The following is a 19,547-nucleotide window of genomic DNA, read 5'->3' as shown; positions in this document are numbered from 1 at the left end:
AACTGCTGAGTCACTCGGACATGTGACTTGGCAGCCATTTTCTCTCAGTAAGTTTTCAGTTAGAGTCAGCCCGCCTCAGTTATGAGCGGAGTCAGTATGTACTGTAATCTCAGTCAAACTGCTTGGAACCACGGATAATGTTTATGTTAACTCCGCAAAGCTCTTCTTCTTTCACTTAAAAACTCTGCATTATTAATTTCCGCTGCACGTCACCCACGGGGTCCAAAGTACCTGAAGTTAGTGGCTGGAGCTGTGAGGAATGGTGGGAAAGAGGACTGGCTTGGGCTTATAGTAGAGTTGGTATCCAGCAATACCTGCAAAGAGAGTTTTGTATTAAGGAAGCAAGGTATTTATCCCAGACGAAGCCGCCTTCATAATGCCAGGCCTGCTAGTAACCAACATACTTCTTTTTCAAGGACTCCAAGTCCTTTTCTAGGCCAGATCCCAACCCTTAGCTATGAGGTTCCTTGTTCAAATGTTAGAATCTCTGATAATGTTGAATATTCCTTCATGTTAACCACACTGGCCTATGGAAGTCAAACAACTTGCCATGCTAGCTCTCTCTTCATAATAATAATAATAATAATAATAATAATAATAATAATAATAATAATAATAATTTATTTATACCCCGCCCATCTGGCTGGGTTTCCCCAGCCACTCTGGGCAGCTTCCAACAAAACACTAAAATACAATAACCTATTAAACATTAAAAGCTTCCCTAAACAGGGCTGCCTAAACATAAATCATCCCTAAACAAAAAGTCTGCTCAGTTGCAGGTGAGATGCATTTGGAGAGAACTGAGGAGGAAGTGGGGCAAGATGCTGAAAAGGGACAGTTGTGAACATCCCATCTCTGAGCGGCAGACGACTCCAGGGCTGCCTGCGCTTAGCCTGGGTTCAGTTTCCTTGGAATGAAGACGGGGGTTTCTTTGGGATATTAGGCTTTGCTTGCACATAGATGCTAACATAGATGCTAGGATGAAGCCTTTCACGGCAGTAACCCTCCAACCGATCTTGCTTCCCCATTAGCTTCCCAGGGTTGCCCCAGGCCAAAGCTCTGGGTCCAGCTCAGAGCAAGACAATCTCCTGCCTCTCCAGATTCCAGCATCCTCCCAACTCACCAGACGCAACCCCTGCTGCCACTAGCCTCTATGTCTCCATCTTGGGATGACGGGGCATCCCTCCAGGGAAGTGTGTAGAGATTTCCCTTACTAGCTTACTTTTCACAAACCAAAAGACCTATTTCTCTTTTTAACAAAAATATTATTCATTTTTTACAAAATGATTTTTTACACATTTTAACATAAACCATAAGATCCATATTTACCCTTTAAAAATATATATTTTTAATAAAATAATTACAATTATAAAGAAATAAAGTGATGGGAAGGGGGAGAATGAGGGGGGAAAGAACAAAGATGTTTATAAAAGAGAAGGAACAAAAATAATATACAAAATACTATCTAGCATAGTGTTACCTATCCTTGAATGCTACATATTTTGCCTATACTATTCTATACATCCATTTTAACCTATCTCACTAAAAAAAGTCCTGTTTGCTGTTTTAAGTCCTGAAAGAGTCAATAAAAAGTGTCCAGTCCTCAAATTCACTGCTAGATGGAGGGTCGATGTTGCAGGTGTTGTCTTCAGGGCAGCTCCTTTCCCGGCTGATGACATTCTTGCAGGGGTCTTCTTTTCTCCGGAGGTCTCCCCCCAGGCTCCAGCAGATAGGCCGCCATTTCCCATCACGGTTTTGTTCCATGCAGGAAAGAGAGAAAAGAGATTATGTTAGAAAGGGTATTAAATCTTATGAATGTTAGTCCCTCTAGTTGTCCCCAAGATAATCCCCGCTGTTGGTGAAAAGAAAAATTAAAAAGGGGGAGGTGTTTTCTAACAAAGAAATGGAAGAAAGTTACTGCTTGGGGGTTGCCTGCCACCCCTCACTCAAGAGGACGGCAGAGAGTCCTGCAAGGAACCGGATCCTGGGCGTACACCAGCAACTGGGGGAGCCTGCCTGTCCTGGGGGTGGGACCCCTAACAAAGGGGAAACAACAAAGATAAGATTGTCCCTTTGGGGGTGGCACTTAGGGGGTGGGACCAGATCGTGGGCCAGCCCCCTTGTGTTAACATGACTGTTTTAATAAAGATGGGGTTTTATATTGGGTGGGTGCTGTTTGATTTACAGGGCGGGGTTGTTCTAAACGGTTGTTAAATGTGATATGTTGATTTAGATTTTGTATTTGTGGGCTGGAGTGTTGTTTTCGGGGCTTTTGTATTGTTTATTCGTTGTGCATATGTTTTTTATTATTTTAATTTTTATTATGTTCTGATATTTTTATCATTAATTTTGTGCAGTGATTATTTTTATTATGTATTTTGTGCTTCGTATACTGCAGCTTGCTGTTGTGAACCACCCTGAGATTCAAAATCCATCAATAAAAACAACAATCAAGAACAACATCAACAAGAAACACAACAACAACAAAAAGGTTTCCTACCGCTATGTATGGAGGGTCGTGAGGGCAGCACCACTCCTCTTCATCGATCCTGATGGCGTTGATGTTCCTGGTGCTGGTCCAGACTGGATCCTGCGGAGAGCAGAAGATAGAATCTCAGCAGCACAACTCTGATGTCCACGTTGCCTTGGCCTGGCGCTGGATGTTCTGCCAGGAGGAAAAAGGGGCTCCTTGAGAAACATCACATCCAAACAGCCCACCAGATGTCCAAATAGCCCATCAGATGCCTCATTCACCTGGCATGCAGCTCAGAAAGTCCTGCGGGTAAGGTTCCCTGTGAACACAGCGGAGCAGCCTCCTCACAAGGCGCTGGACCCTGCCTTTCTGCCGATGTTTACAGGCCCGCTGCATGATGTTCAGGCAGCTCCTCCCTGTCCTCCTGAGCCCTTCTTCCTCATGCTGCTGCATCTCTTCCAGCCCTGAGTTGAGCAAGGTGGAGATGCATAGGAAAAGAGCCATCCATCAGAAATATTAAGACAGCCATCGGGTGGCAATCGGGCCGGGGAGGTACGCTGGTTGTAGGTGGGGATGCAGGAGTCTACAGGGTATCCTCCCCAACCAGGACATAAGCAGTGGTGGTTCCCCTTGAGGAGGAGGAATCAGCTTTTCACAAGGCAAAAACTTGCAAAGCACCCCCACCAGAGCTCCTCCCAGGACCAGGGTGTGGGGTAGGGGAATATTTGTGTGTGTGAGAGAGCATTCCAATCCTCTTTGCATGTTCATCTTGTGGCACCTCTGTCTGCACATACATCTGGGAATCTGCCTTCCCCTAAAGCCCTTTCTCAGCAGAAGCATCCCTCCCTGGCCTCCGTACATATCACTTACATGTGCCATAGGATGCCATGTCTTGGCTCTGGATGAAACTGGCATCCCGGAAAGCCAGATGACCTAGAGAGACAGGGCAAGAAAAGGGACATCATTTCGGTGCAAAGCAGTGGAGACAGAGGCAGCTTGACAGGGGGACAGGTATGCTCTGATGCCTCTAGAGGCCTCCACCCTCGTGGAGCACTCAGAGCAAGATCTGGGCGCAGATAGGGATCTAGCAAGCGGCCTGGGGACATGCCCATCCTCCCTGCCATTGTTTCCAGGACATTTCTGTCCATCCCTACCAGGGAAGGACGTTGCTTGACTTACCCAGAAGCAGAGCTGCCACCCTGGAGACTGCTGGCAGCCTGTTGGCAGACGGCTTTGTACATGTCAAGGCAGCACTCTGAAGGATGTTCTTGCTGAAGGTCTTGCTCTGTTGGCAAAGATACAGGAGAAGTGGCATCAGACAGGCTTGAGAGTGCAGCAGAAGAGCCTTGCACCCCCAAGGACATCCCTGGGCAAAGTTGCCAACGAAGCAGAGGGACCTTACCAGATGCTTGGCAGCCTGGTGGAGAGCAAAGTGGAGGCTAAATTTGTTGGGATGCACCCACCACTTGACTTGTGGGGCTAGATGGGAAAGAGCCCTCCTTGCGGCCTGCAACACAAGAAGAGAAGAGGGTTACAAATTGCCGTAAAAGAAATCTTGGAAGCTCCTGAGAACAATCCCTCCCTCCTACTGTGTAAGTCCACCTCCTTGGCGACCTCATCCTCGTCTTCGAGGTGAATGAGGACGATGACCAGTTCATGAATGGCTTCTTCTGTTGTTGTTATGGGAAGCCTTTGGTCTCTCACTCAGCCCCGAAGCAGCCCCAGATGTTGGATGGCTGAGGCCCGGACAGAGTCTTCCTCCTGTAGGCAGAAAACATCAGAGATTGTGTTTCTCACCAGAGCAGTTTCCTTTTGCCTGCCCACCGGGGTGTTTTGAGGCTGCTTAGCCCCCTATCCTCCTCCCCTGTGTGATTTCCAGGCAGGCTTCCAAGAGAAGGTGCTCCAGAGGAACACCCTCCTGAAGCCAGATCTCCACTGCATGCCAGTCTAAACACCACTCTTCCTCTTCCAAAGCATTCCTCCTCCACAGTGTGTGAGGATACTCACATGGGCAGCCAGACCGCAGTAGGTTGCCACCAGCATCTTCATCTCTTCCTCTCCCAGCTCCCTGGAGAGGTAAGCTTGGTCTACCAGGTGCATCAAGTCTGGGAGGACATTGGTGTCTGCACAAGGGAGGGAATCGAGCAGCAACAGCCGCAGAAGCGAAGGGTCCTACACAAAAGAGAGCATCTTTTCAAAGGTATGAAAGGCCCCACGTTTTTTCTTTTAGCACAGGCCCTTCAGCATTATGTCAGCAAAAGAGTGCTGGGCCATGATTAGAAATGGGATCTGTACCCCCCTCCCTCCCTCTGAACATCACTTGCCATGTCAGAGTCCAGAAGCAGGACTATCCCTCTGACGCTGAGCTTCCGGACTTGCAGGTGGTCATGTTCCAACCAGGTGAGGAGCTGCTCCAGTGTATCCTCACAGGGATAGATCTGCAGACGGCAGCTGAGCAGCTAAAGAGGCCCAAAGAGAAAGAAACTCTTCAGTGATGAGAGGTTGAGGCAGGTTCTCTTTTTATCCACCATCTATAGTTCTGCACAGAGCAAAGCCACTGAAGTGAATGGACCCACGTTTGTCATGGACATCAAATCCAATGGGTCTACTCCGAGGAACACTAAAACAGGCAACAGTCCTTGACAAAAGCCACAGAATATGGAAGCTAAAGACAGCTGCAAGGTCCAAATTCTGATGAAGGCTGTTTGGGGAACCAAGGACACAAAGGGAGCTGAGGAACACAAAGCCCAACACTCGGCAGAAACCAAGCCAGGGCCTCCTTGCTGCACCCATTTCCTCCCGCGTAAGTCCCCCTCACCTCGATGTAGATAGCTGCTGCTACTTGTGGCATTCCGGCAAACTCCTGGTCCTCAAGAGCAGCAGTGATGTTTTCTACCATGAGAGGGATGGTAGTGACCAGCGTCGCTTTCCGACAGCTCTGGAATGGAGAAGCAGATATTGGTAAGGAAGGGAGAGACACCGCAGGAAGCAAACATGGGCACAGTCCGATCCTGTGCCTTCAACTCCATTTGCCAGACCATTGGAAGGTCACCCTGTTCTTCCTCTTGCCTCACCATGGCAGACAACCCCTGGCTGAAATTCTCCAGGCAGAAAAGTTGGTCTATGATGGCTGTCTCTACTGCCTCTCCAGTGGTGCCGAGAAGGAGGTACAGAACTTCCTTAGCCCCTCTGTAACAAAAGCAAGGCCAGTTTTACCAGGAGGGTCATTGCCACACACTCACATTCCTTCCCCATCCTTCCTCCCTAACAGCCGCCTGAAGGAGAGCCTCCCTTAGAAAACCAAGTTGGACTGGAAACCCCCAGAGGCTGAAGGGAAAACAACTCCATTGGCCCCTTTGCAACATACTACTCACCCAAGGAATTCCTGGTCGTAGTGGAAGTTGACAACCATCCCCAGGAGAGCGATCAGCAGCTGTGGGAAATTCCGGCGCACAGCTGCCTTGTATTCCTCTATCCTGAGGATGGCATGGAACAGGCTGGTGAGATGTTGTTGTAGAAGAGAGAGGTGCAAGTCACTTTCCCTGCTTTTCTGCAGAATACAGAAACCCCTTGATATTACCCTGGGAAGAAGGAAGCCAGAAAGCAGGTGGTTCGTTCTTACCACTTAGGTGGCAGATTCTGCCAAGGGCTTTGGTAAAGCTGCTCAGCCATGAGATGGAGCAGTTGTTCTTGGTTGGCCGATGCCAAAACCTCCTTCCATACTCTCTCGCAGTCTCTGTGAATGCAAAAACAAGAGCAATGGTCAGATTCAAGTCTTCTGCTTGCTGCCATGCTCCAGAGAGAGGAAATGGCAGCTAGGGCTTTCTGAACAAGCCCTGCAGCTTGCCAACCTTCCCCTTAGCCCAGTAGAACCTGGAGGGCTCCATACCCAAAGGGAAACTGGAGGAGGTATTCAACCACTTTCACCAGGTGGTGGTGTAACAAGATGGAGAAAGTGAAGACGGCCATGTTTCTGCCCTCCACTGTAGGCCCCTGGGTGATTTTGTAGAAGGCCTCCAACAGTACCTCCACCTGTCAGAGAAAAGGAGAGGGTTGCTTGGAGAGTACAAGGAAGCGGGGCTGTCTGCAGGCGGATCCCTCCATCCCTCATAGAAAGAGGGACCCTTGACCTGTGCCACCACAGCCATCTTCCTTCAAAGGTACCAATCAGGGTCCTTGGGAGTATTGGACACAGGCAGCTCCAGGGAACCAGTTCCCCTCTCCATTGTGGGCTAAGAGAAAAGCTTACCAGTCTGCTCCCAGGAGGAGGAGGATTCCTCATTCCTGAACCCATGTTTCTCAGGACGCTTGGCTGAGCTTCTTGTCCTGACATTGCCAGGGCCCTCTCAACAAACATGTCTCCTGGCCACCCAATGGCATTAAGTTGCCTCCCCTACACCAAATTGGAGATTCTTCTTCTCTCCTACCTTTGAAGACACCTTACCTCTACTGCTTTGCCGCTAAACTGCTTGATGAACTCTTGCAGCAGGTGGGAGATATCCAAGGGGTCGAAGCTGCTCTCGACAACCAGGTCTCTGGCCAGGAAGCACATGGCCTCCAAGAGCTGCTCCGCAGGGAGAAAGGCGCCAAAGACCTGAAGCAAGAGAGGAAGGTCAGAGATGCCCACAGGGCAGGGCTGGGGAGCAGAAAGCCCAGGTGCTTTCTCTGCGGAACCCAGAACATGTGGCTTGAGAGACCGCTGTGCCTTGTGTAACAAGCGACTTACCCTGGCAAGAGAGTAGCAGTCATTGATGAACAATTCAGGAACCGGTCCTCCGGTGGAATTCTGAGCTCTAATGATGAGTGTTTGGTTCCTTGACGTTTGTGCCAGCATCTCTGCAAAGGAAAGCCAAAGTTAGTTCGGGTCTTGCTCGCCCCACCCCATGCTGTGATGCGTTCTTCCAATCTTACCTTCGTTGCGCCGCAGGATGGGCAGAAGATGGCAGAGGGCCTCTGCTGCCCGCTGCCTGCACTCCGGGTCTGGATCCAATGCACACAGATCGGAAATCGCCACCAGTTGGCCAAGGGAGGATGCAGGAAGCACTACCGATGGCTGAGAAGAAACCCAGAGAAGGGACTGATAAGAGAAGCAACCCTTCACCATTTTTCATAAAACATTTTTATTAAATCTTCAAAACATTCCAAAACACTTAGCATCCTATACAGAAAATATCAATTTCTTTTTGACTTCCCACCCCTCTTTTCCTGATGTTTGCTTTTTACTTCTTTTATCAGCTGTTTTACTCACTAGGATTCATTCTGCTATGGCCGAGCTCTGTTCTTAAAATTGGGTATGTGCTGGGATGCCTGATTGTCCCTTGGGCACCTTGCAGGGTGGGCCTAGAAGGAGCAGCCTGAAGGCCTTGACAGCCCTGCATGGTTGCAGTGCTTTGCTTCAGTAACTCACATATTCCTGAATCTTCTGCCGGAGGTTGGAAAGCTCTCAGAGCACCTTCCTTCGGACCATCTTTTTCCCACTCTTCATCGTGGTGACGACATCTGTAAGTCTGGCCTTCAGCTGGTCCTTGCTGAAGCCTTTGGGAGGAACATCAGCCGCATCCGGTGAACCTGTGGTTGGGATCCTGAGGGGAGAGAGGAGTAGCACTTGTGTAAAAAAGTTTTATTGCCTCCCATCCTTCAAAGACCCCAAGCACCACCACCATAGAAATGGATTGGGGGGGGGGCTTTTGAAAGCAATTGATGATTGGTGGGAGGGGATTAGCACAACATTACCTTGGAGGAAGATCCTCCCCTTCTTCCAGGCTGATTTCTGATATTTGATCCTCGTCGAAATCAATTCCCTGTCCACAAGAAAAGAGAAACAGGAACGTCAGAATGTGAGGAGTGGATCAGACCCATTCATGTTTTTGTGTTGATCAGGAAAGTGCAGGCAAGGTAGGTTGGGAAAGAAACTGAAAATCTCTGCCCTAAATTTCCTTAGAGACCTTATTCATCCATTCATTCCTTTAGAGCATTTGTACCCCTCTCCTAAGCCAAAAAGGCTCGAAGAGAGACTTCCATGAAATCAAATGCAAGAAACTCCCTAATCACAGACTTCTATTGTAATAAACAATCTGACCAACAGAAATATAACACACAAGGAAAGGGGGCAAGGAGGGCAGAGGAAAAGACAACTCACAAGCCCTGGCCCCAGGGTCTAGAATGCTGTTCTCATATCTCCCACTGAGGCCATCTGATGAAATGGCTGCCGCCACATGACAATTGGGGGACAGGTGGGCATTAGCTCTGCAGAAAAACCAGATCCATCCGGCACCCCCTTCCCCTCCACTGGGTGAGCTGCTCACACTCTTTTCTTCTTCTGTTTTCCCCTTTCCCTCCAAACTATAGTACAAAGATAACATCCAGCATATGTAGAAATAGAAATGAAGCCTCTCCCAGATTCACATGTACATAAATCAGAAGGAATCCTCTGTTCAAAATAATATTTAATCGACTGCAATATAGAACACTAAATTTTCCTTTTCGGCATTCCTTCTCCCCTTCCTACAACTTGGGCAAAGCTCAACCCTTTCTTTGACTTTGGATAGCTCTTTGCCAAACTTGGTGAGACCATTAATCTAGGTTCTAGAGTTAAGTCCTCTGGCCATGGCAACCTCCACTTACCTCCAGGAATCTTTGGGATGCCATCTTCTAATGTAGTGACTGAGCGAAGGTCACTACAGGCCACCACTGCAAACCTCGAGATGCTGAGAATGCAGGAACCTCAGTTCAAATGGTCACAAGTTCCATTGCTAGGCAATGGCCCTTGAGAACATGGAATTCCCGGCCTCAGTGCCAAGGTTCTAGGAGAGTCCGTGTGGCCTAGTAGACCTCATGATTAGACCTTATGGATAAGTTAGCTAGCTAAATGGATACTTTTGTGCCAATCTCAATAATGGTGGAATTTAATTGATAGGATGTTGTTTTGTTAACTGGCTAATGTGAAGATAAATGCTATGATTTCTGAAATGTTTTAATAATGGATTTCATACAGTATGCTTATGCCATTTTATATACCTTTGTTCTATTGTTGTATTGATGTTTGTGTCGTAATGTTATTGTGAACTGCATTGAACATTGCTGGGAAAGCAGCATATAAACAAATTTGATAATGATAAAATATAATATAATGATAAATCTGTATTTTACATAAAAGCTGCCGAGGCTGAGATTGACTTGCCCATGGCCACACAAAGGTTCCATGTGATTCAACCTGGTTCTCCCATATGCAAAGCTATCACTATCCACTGCCTCCAAAATTGGAACATTAAAGCCCACACTTCCTGTTGTCGGTGGTTCATTTGAAATGATTCATGCATTGTAGTCATTAAAAAAAAGTTTGAAGGGTAAAGCTAAGATGCTGAAAAGCAGGAGAAAATTGCACAGATTTCTTATCCTTCATTTGAGTGAATGTGTATGTTTTTTGATCATCTTGAGAGAAAACTGTTGACCACATGTGTTGAAATACAAGGCACACCATATGGCTGAAAGCATTTCCTTGTGGCTGTTTACATCTTCACACTAGTTGTCTCTAGCTTTTACCTGAACTTTCCCTGAAAAACTAATGTGGTAGCATTTTCACAAGACAGAGACGGTGAGTCAGGCCTCTTTTAATCACGTTGATTGCCCAGTTTGTCATTTGCCAAACTTCTGTTCTTATCCTCAAGAATAAAATTATGTTGTTATTATAGCAGTTCTCCTTTCTGCACTGACTGTAAAACAGTACGCTCTAGTGGTAGAATACACACACACACACACACACCAGTTGAGACTGAGTATTTTGACATAAGGCTAGTTCACACATACAGGGCAAATCTGCCCATTTTAGTTTCTCTTAGTTTTTCATTTTTCAGACACAGGCAGTCTGGAGGGAGAGACTTAGGCTATGCATGAATGACCCTCAAAGGTGGACACAATGAGGCAAAATACTTGTACAGTTTTAAAACAAGAACAATGGGAGTTGTTCCACTGGTGTCAAGGTTCATCTTCATGTAACAAGAAACCTACACAAAAAGGGCAGGATGGTGGAAGCTTCTAAATGCCTAGCAAATGCTTGTATTTTCATATTGAAATGCCCTCAGCTTTTGGGAGCCCTGACTAAACATGCCATTGCCAAAGCATCCAGGATTTTATGCATTTAACTCAAATCTTGCAGACCCAAACTAGAAGCTGAAGCGCAAAACATGGGCTTGGAACCAGTGCTGGTGGGCAGGACAGAAGGCAGGTGAAGGCTGAGCTAAATACAGCGGTACCTCTGGTTGTGAATGGAATCCGTTCCAGAGGCCCATTCGCAACATGAAAAGAGTGCAACCTGCAGCGGTGCGTCTGCGCACGTGCAGGTTGCGATTCGCTGCTTCTGCGCATGCGTGTGCGCGAGCGGCAAAACCCGGAAGTAACCCTTTCTGGTACTTCCGGGTCGCCGCAGGATGTAACCTGAAAGAATGTAACATGAAGCAAACGTAAACGTATGACTACAGACAAAGGTATTTTGTTGTAAATAGGAAGGTAGGGTGGCAGCTGGCTGAAGGCAGTCTGAAGGTGGTGAGGCAGTGACCCATTTGCCTTAATGGAACAGCCTCCACTGCATAGGTGTAGTTTGACCACCTTCAGTGCAAAGAACTCTTGTGAATGTCATGGGGAATCTCTCAGAGGCCATGTGGTATTCAGTACAACAAGACCCACCAGTGAGATGTGACTTATCTAACTTAGAAAAAAGAACCCCATTGCCATTATCAAGAGCAGGCATAGGCAAACTCAGCCCTCCAGATGTTTTGGGACTCCAACTCCCATCATCTCTAGCCAACAAGACCAGTGGTCAGGGATGATGGGAGTTGTAGTCCCAAAACAGCTGGAGGGCTAAGTTTGCCTATGCCTGATCAAGAGGCCCAAGAGGTGAGGCTCCACCTAAGTGTCAGCAGGTACTATAGGGCCATAAAGCTCTCCCTAGGAGTTAAATAGCCATGATGAGATTAAGAAGCCTTACACTTGTCATGGTTTATTGTGGGCAGGCCTGGAGAGAGACCTGCACCCCAGAAGCTATATCCTTTAAAGCTCCAGAGCTTAATGAGGAAAAGAGTAGTCTTACAGAATGGTATGCATCCAGGGGTAGGGTAGGAAGAAACTTTTTTCAAATCACATTAAATACAAGCCTGCCTAATTGACAGTATCCAAAACAATGAACAAACCAAAGCACAGCCAGCCTTCCATTTTGCACTGCAGTTTTCCAGCTAAGTTATATTCATAAAAAATGTACAAACTCAGGTAAAGCTTCGTAAAAATGCATATATTGGTGAAAATAATGTACACAAATGCATTATATCTGGGGAAACAGCTTTGCTAAAGTGTTATATTAGGATAATTTCACACTAAGAATACAGAGTTTTTTTAATATAAAAACAAACAAACTGATGTGGAAAACTGAATTTAAGATTAAAAAAAAAGAAAAACTGAGATAAACAAAAATGGATAGATTTGCCTATCCCTAGGTATTGATCAGCAAGGCCTTCAAAACTGGCTCTTCCCCATAAACTCTTGGTCATAATAAGAACAAGACATCTATAGAGCAGGGCTGGGGAAGGGGAGTGGCATTCCTGAAACCTAAGAGTCCAGCTTTGCCGCAGGGTATTCTTGGTTTTCTTCATTTTCTTCCTCTTTATGTCTGTGATTGCTTTGGGGCCTTTCCCTCTTCATTTTGTTCTTCCTAGTGGGGGAAAATGGCTTCGTTGTAATGCAGAACCGGTTTGGTGTGTTTCTCCCTTGCCCAATTGTCCACCTTAGGCTAATGTTAGTAAACATGCATTAAATACAAGCGCTTTAAATCTTGTCAGGGGTGTGCGTGTTGCAAGGATGAAAATTAGTTATTAGCCTAGCTTTTCATCCACACATAATAGGATGCTAGAATCAGAGCTGTTTGCTTTGGGCCATGGGAAGCATCATGCTTGAAGATGTCTAGTTCTGAATGTACAAAGTGTAATATGTTTAAAATAAACAAACACAACGCAGAGGACCATTCTACATAATGAAAGCAAAATGTGGGCTCTTTACATATTATCCATTACATTTTCTGCAATAACACAAGGCGGAGGGAGAACAGATGTTCTCTCTGTTTCTTCCATTTTGCAAAAAAAGGAGGAAAGAACTTATCACAATAAATTTCTTATTCCACCTAAAAATATCTTTTAAAAAACCAACTGCCATAAACCCATTATTTTGCACCTTTTCTCTCTCTGTCTGAAGTCACAGCGAGATTACTTCAATAATTCTGCATCAGAAATATTACAGATTCTGAAAGCAGAATATGTTATGTGGTTTACTCATCTAAGTATTCAAAACTCCAACAGGAAGCTCAGATTAGGAAAAACGAATGCAGAAAGTTTGTAGGTATGAAACTTGGTTGAATTTACATTGTGCAGGGCTACTTGTTTCTTCCCTGGGTGTGGTTCCAGACTACAGTGGTACCTCGGGTTAAGTACTTAATTCGTTCCGGAGGTCCGTTCTTAACCTGAAACTGTTCATAACCTGAAGCACCACTTTAGCTAATGGGGCCTCCCGCTGCTGCTGGGCCACCAGGGCACGATTTCTGTTCTCATCCTGAAGCAAAGTTCTTAACCTGAAGCACTATTTCTGGGTTAGCAGAGTCTGTAACCTGAAGTGTATGTAACCTGAAGCATACGTAACCCAAGGTACCACTGTATTGCCATGCCCTTAAAATCAACAAGGCAGAGTGCCACATACTGCGTTGTGTCTTTTCTATGCCTCAAAGGCTCATGGGATGCCTCTCCTTTCAGGTTATCCCCTTTCTGTCAATGTCACCTCCTCCTTTTCAGGGCCCAAGCTGTTCAGACAACCATTTTCCCCATTACATGCAGTTGTTGCAGCTTTTACTAAAGTGTAAGGCATTCCGTGATTGTGGATTTGTATTCATATTGTTAGGGTCACCCTTTTTACCAGTAGCAGATGGCATGGTAGGGTGGCCGTACTCTCCTGACCTCCCAGCAGCTGAGTCACTGCTGCTTACTGGGAAGGAGAGGGCTGAGGTGGCAGGGAGGTCAGCATGGTGGAAAACTGAAAGGAGTGCTGGATTAGTTCTCTGTGTTTGCACCACACAGGTTCCCTGCCACAGCACCCTTCACCTTCACCTTCCTGGTAAGCAGTAGTGTTGAAACAATGATTCTTCAACATCAACTTCATTGGACTGGTCATGTTGTGCAGATGCCTGATGATCGTCTTCCAAAGCAACTACTCTATTCCGAATTTAAAAATGGAAAGCATAATGCTGGTGGTCAACAAAAGAGGTTTAAAGACTGTCTCAAGACAAATCTAAAAAATGTAGTATAAACACTGACAACTGGGAATTACTGGCCTGCGAGCGCTCCAGTTGGAGAACAGCCTTTATCAAAGGTGTCATGGGCTTTGAAGACACTCAAACTCAGGACGCAAGGGAGAAACGTGCTAAGAGAAAGGCATGCTTGGCAAATCCACACCGTGATCAACTCCCACCAGGAAACCAATGTCCCCACTGTGGAAGGATGTGTGGATCCAGAACTGGCCTCCACAGTCACTTATGGACTCATTGTTAAAACCATGTTTATGGAAGACAATCTTACTCGGCCACGAGTGATCGCCGAAGAAGAAGAAGAAGAAGAAGAAGAAGAAGAAGAAGAAGAAGAAGTAGTGACTCAGCTGTTGGGAGGTCAAGTGAGCACCACTGTCTCACCATACAATTCAATACTGCTTTTTATTCTGAAAATGTGAAAAGTGGAAGCAAATGCAGCCTTGGATGTTCTTGCCCATTCCATCTGTGGTCCTGTTTCTGTTTCCCTTCTTATCTGTTCTGCAGCAATCTACTAAACCTCCTCGTCACTAGCCATTGAGCAGGAGACTGGGAAAGAAGACACCATGTCCTCTCCCCCCCCCCCACTTCAGCTAGAGATTGAGGGGGGGGCAACACCTGATGATAGTGGGTACAGCATAACATTTCAGTGATATGCCAATGAGTACGTTCATTGTTGTCCTTAGGGAAAAGATGGGCATTTGTTATCCATTCTCTTGCCCCACTGTGCTTTATTAACGAAGCTCTCTCCAACCCCTGCGTTGAATCTAACTCACAGAGGGGCAGGGAACACCTGAGCGTACACCATGCAGAGGAGTCAGCCTCAAGCTTATCCTAGCCACTTGGCAGTTGTAGTGAATATTTAAGACTGTAGCGCACAGGACTATTTAGAAATACAAATGGCAGCCACACAGCCTTCCCCTGGTAGAGGTACATGGAGGTGTTTAATACTCCTCCCACAGCTGTTTGCATTGAGTGGAAAGCTGTCATTGGCATCAGCAGCAGTATCCCTCTAACTGGAAACAACAGCTTTAGATGAGAAGGAAGGGAATGAAGAGATGTTTCATTGGGACCTCCCAGATCCAAGTCAAATCACACACACACACACACACGGCAAGTTAGGCTGACTACAAGATGGCAGCTTTTAACAGCTGTATTGGGGACTAAACTTGGGAGCAGCATTGCTGGTTTGAATTCAGACCTCAGCAGCAAACTTGAAAAAGCCAGCAACCTTCGGGGTTTTCTGTGGCCAATGGTGCAAAATTGCTTGCTTTAAGCAAAAAAATAAAATAAAATCCAAAACACTCTCCTTTGACACTACAACAGACTTCTACTAGCTAGTAAACTGTATCTATCTGAACTGTACAAAAGTAGATTATGTCAAAAGGAAATGTTCTTTCTAAATACAATCAGAGAGAACAGACTTCCTTTAATTTCCAGGCCCTATTTGTGCTGTATTTCATTCAGTGACCTTCTGAGATGCAAGGGCACTGTATGCCACATATGAAAATGGAAACTTCATTAAGACACAATAGTTAATTAACAGTATGTCATATCAAGTTCAGCTTGCTTAGTAAGCTTTTTTCCTTTTCTTTTTGGAGGCTAGTTTCCATTTAAATAAGTGGAATAAAATCCATACGTGTAAAAAAGTTACCCATTATGTTTAGTTCTAAGACTCAAATCAGAGAAGCATGTGCTGTGGGACACTTTCTTTCCATTACACTCTCCAGATCACATTGCTACATGCTTAAGAACATTGTGATTTTTAAAGAGGAATGTGTGGTCTGAAGGAGAGGTTGGAAATGTTTGGTGTTGGAGAAAACCCCCATTCTGTAAGGGTGTGTGTGTTGACAAGGGGCATGCGACTCCCGTTCCTTTTGAACAGAAGAAGCTATTTTATGTTAAGCAGACCACTGGCCCAGGAATCCCAGTACTACCTAAATGTGATTGGCAGCAGCCATGTCCTGTGATTCTTCTAACTGGAGATGCAAGGGGTTGAACCTTAGACCTTGTACATTGAAAGCATTTGCTCTACCACCAAGCTCTGATCAGGAGAACTAATGCAACAACCCCCATGTCTGAATGCACCCAGTGAATCCTGACCATGAAGGGAACAGGAGATTGTTCTCATTATTCTGACTGCACGAGGTGTCTGGGGCCATCTGGCTTCAGAGACAATTGAAACAACAAAAATCACCATCACATCTGAGGTCCTGCCAGTTCCCGTTGGTCTGGGTGTGTGTCTCTTTTAATTTCTTGCCCTACAGTTGATAGCCTTCACATGTCAATGGCCAGCTTAGGAACTGGCAGATCACTGAGGGACAGGGGTGGAGCAGCGATGGCCAAACTCCTCATTTGGGGGTTTGTGAAGGCAACCAGCGCTGGTAGCTCGTCAATGATCCACACTTTTGGTTACCATAGAGGAGGCTTCTATGGTGGTAAAGTGTCTTCCCCCATTAGAGGAGCTGGAGGGACACCTCTGCCCTATCCTAATCCCCTCCAGGAATGCATACCAAGGGTTTGGACAGCTAAACCTTATGCATGTTTACTTGGAAGATGGTCCCATTGTGCTCAGTTGTGCTTACTCCCTAGTAAGTGTGTTACTCCCTAATAAAGACAGCAGCCTCAGAAATGTAGGAATAGCCAAGTCTATAGCTAAGGATTGAAATTACTCATCATTAACAACTCAGAATGTCTCATGACCCCCCTGAAACTGGTAAGCAGTTAAAAGTGAGAAACATTCTGAAACATTATCTGTGAGTTTGCATAAATCCCCCTTTATTTTCTGATGAAGTCTCTCTCTCTCTCTCTTTCTCTTTTCCCTTTGCTAGGAGTCTTATGAAACTGAAATGTCAAGTGAGGGTTGCTTTATATCGTGTTCTGTCAATCAAACAAACGGAGGCTTTATGCATCTGTTGCTAGTATATTGGCACTTTTTGAAGAGTGTTTCGGTGGGAGTGAGAATAAATAAAGATCCTTCAGGCACTTTCTCATTTATGGATGAGGAATCAAAGCAGTCTGAAACTTCATTTTCAGCCTGATACCCTGAAGATTGTTGGCTGATAATTCTGGATGGAACAGCTTATCTGGGTGGATTAGGAAGAACATGGGCTTCCTATTACTGCTGGCTTCAGTCTATTCAGCCGCACAGACTTTGTCACACAGTATCTGTGCCTTTACATATGTCACTAATCTTATCTATATCTTTTCAGCTCCTTCTGTTGGAGCTGTGCTTCCCTGGGCCTAAACCTCCCATTTCTTCATTACACTGGCTGTATAGGCATTAGCCTCCCCTTAACAGCCTTTTCTGTACCATGTCATTCAGAAAGGGCTAGTAATGCAAAGGCTGTAGCCTTCACAAGAAGGTAATGGGTGTGCTTTATCTCAGGTCCTGTAGGTCACACACTGGTATATTAAACACAAACTCCTGCTCCATCTTTTTCCATTCTACTCCTCCAAAATCTTACCTTTAAAAAACACCACCACCACCACAATATGATCAAGTAAAATGAATTACTGAGCACCAAAGAAAAGCAGAGGTAATCTACTTCAATTCAAGCACTCCAGCAAGATCCCCAACATTTACCGTATTTTTCGCTCTATAAGACGCACCAGACCACAAGACGCACCTAGTTTTTGGAGGAGGAAAACAAGAAAAAAAATATTCTGAATCTCACAAGCCAGAACAGCAAGAGGGATCGCTGCGCAGTGAAAGCAGCAATCCCTCTTGCTGTTCTGGCTTCTGGGATAGCTCCGCAGCCTGCATTCGATCCATAAGACGCACACACATTTCCCCTTACTTTTTAGGAGGGAAAAAGTGAGTCTTATGGAGCAAAAAATACGGTATAAGCTTCTGACAGAGGTGGCAGGATTTCCTTCCTTGGAGGTTATTAAAAAAAAAAGTAGAAGAAATAACTACCAGAATGATTGGGATTATGACATTCCATCTTTGAACTGGTGACTAAGCTAGATCATGGTTTTCAAAGTTTCTTTCTACCTAATTTGCCTTCTGCGGAAGGCCTGTGCATTTGCCACAAACCCTTGTTCACTGCAAGGGATTCTGGGAAGAGTTCCAAGGAGCAGTAACTTTAGGGAGGGACCATAGCTCAGAGGTAGAACACCATTTCAATTCCTCGCATCTCCAGTTAAAAAGGGGTAATGTAGCAGGTGGTAGGAAAGACCCTGAGGCACTACCAGCCTCAGTAGACAATACTGAACTAGACAGACAAATTGTTTGACCTGTTATAAGTCACCTTTCTACATTTATTCTGGGTCTCATGATCACCCAGCACACTATCTCTGCCCTGCAACTGCACAGTGCAGATAATCAGTAGTCTTCCAGGAACTGTATCTAGTGGAAGCTTACCAACCATTAATGACCATCTCTCTGACAAAGCCCCAAGAGGTTTTTGAGGAGACCCTGCACCTATGGAACACGGTTTGAAGAAAAATAATCCTCTTTTCCAGTCCAAGTCTATAATGCCATGTTTAGTCAGGCTCACATCATGAGTTACATGATCAAATACTTGTGACCATTTCAGGCAGTGAAATGGGCTTGGTTGCCCCCATATGCATCTAAGCACAGAATTACATTGAGAAATTCAGTAGCATGAAGTAGCCCACTGATTATTAATACGGACATAAATAGCAGAATGATCTAGTTAAAGAGAATAGTCTATAACCATTCAGATTCTAGAGTAGCAGAAGGTTGAGCAATGTAGGATTAATGTATTCAATGCAAGCCAGTCCAACTGTGCTTATAACAGTAGCCTAGACCCAGACTTTCAGCAGCTGCTTTAGATACAGAAAACCTACATCTGCTTTTCTCCTTTTAAACTTAACTAGCAAAAGGCCACAAATCATGTTTCATACAACATTTGGCAACATTAAGCTGATGTAGACTTGTATAACTGAACACAAAATCATCTAAATAAAATACATGTATGGTTTCTGGAGATCAATGAACCAAAGCATTTTTAAATGGCTTAATATTTTTTAAAATTTCTGTGTGGTATACAAAAATACAACATAAAACTCAGTAAAACAGTATCATAAAACAGATAAAGACAGGAATTCAGCAATAACAGGGTCGAGTCTTATCAGTCATGGAAAGCCTGGGCTAAGGTATATCTTTGCAAGGCATCTGAAACACCTGGTGGATAATGCTTCATGTATGATAGAGAGAAGGACATTTCATAGTGCAGGGGCAATTTTGCATCAGTCCATCCTGAATAAAACCCAGTGGATAAACCTTGGCTACATAGATTCTAGTCTCCCAGAATAGTTCTCTGGGGACTGTTAATAATAGATCAACCTCTGTTCTTCATCAGGTGACTCGGAGCATGGATAAAAATGTCGATGCAGGGTCCAGTCTGTTTGCCATGTGTCCAGCTGCCATATTGAAATCAAAAACCTTTTATCTCTGCTTCTTCTGCTTCTTCTTCTTTTTGTTAGTAGTTGATTTTAATGCCATTTCCCTGTCTAACTTATATGAATCCAGATGCTCAGCCAATCCATCACTGGAATCCACTGAGTTCAAAAAAGGAAATTATTGAAATACAGGAAGATTAGCAGGTTTGAATTATGCTCAAAATGTGCACTTCTTCTTTGAAGATGTTGCTGACTTTCAGTCTGGAGAAGATGCAAAGGGTCAAGACAAAATGTTATGAGTACACTCTCAAGAACTTCCATAGCAACCAGAAATGCCAGTGTTAGAAGACACAGTGCTAACCTAGGCATTGT

The 19,547-nt window shown here is 45.2% G+C and overlaps 1 protein-coding gene across 6 annotated transcripts; it reads right to left on the bottom strand.

The window, feature by feature from the left end:
* Positions 1-1,331: 1,331 nt before the first annotated feature.
* Positions 1,332-10,180, bottom strand: LOC309352448 (uncharacterized protein). Of its 6 annotated transcripts, none has more exons than XM_081880877.1 (8): positions 6,363-7,029; positions 5,848-6,209; positions 5,292-5,662; positions 4,481-4,932; positions 3,653-3,980; positions 3,344-3,406; positions 2,755-2,937; positions 1,332-2,665 (listed from the first exon to the last, which is right to left on the bottom strand). In XM_081880877.1, exons 4-8 carry the CDS (start codon positions 4,571-4,573, stop codon positions 2,541-2,543), a joined length of 792 nt encoding a protein of 263 aa, XP_081737003.1. In that variant the 5' UTR covers positions 4,574-4,932; positions 5,292-5,662; positions 5,848-6,209; positions 6,363-7,029; the 3' UTR covers positions 1,332-2,540. The 6 variants fall into 6 exon arrangements, with proteins under 6 accessions (XP_081737003.1, XP_081737004.1, XP_081737002.1 ...); XM_081880878.1 differs by having other exon boundaries at positions 4,481-5,662; positions 6,363-6,505; positions 6,918-7,010; XM_081880876.1 differs by having other exon boundaries at positions 4,481-5,662.
* Between the last annotated feature and the right edge of the window lie 9,367 nt (positions 10,181-19,547).

Source organism: Podarcis erhardii (genome assembly GCF_964252035.2).
Source record: "Podarcis erhardii genome assembly, chromosome: 11".
Classification (NCBI taxonomy): domain Eukaryota; kingdom Metazoa; phylum Chordata; class Lepidosauria; order Squamata; family Lacertidae; genus Podarcis; species Podarcis erhardii.
This window is presented reverse-complemented; position numbering and strand designations above follow the sequence as displayed.

Excerpts from the sequence above, each read along its gene's own strand:
- LOC309352448 (XM_081880874.1), bottom strand. The coding sequence starts at position 7,307 with ATGCTGGCACAAACGTCAAGGAACCAAACACTCATCATTAGAGCTCAG. Across the intron at positions 3,981-6,917 it reads TTAGCGGCAAAGCAGTAGAG|GCCGCAAGGAGGGCTCTTTC; the intron begins GTAAGGTGTCTT and ends CTTGTGTTGCAG. Across the intron at positions 2,938-3,343 it reads CATGGCATCCTATGGCACAT|GGCTGGAAGAGATGCAGCAG; the intron begins GTAAGTGATATG and ends TGCTCAACTCAG.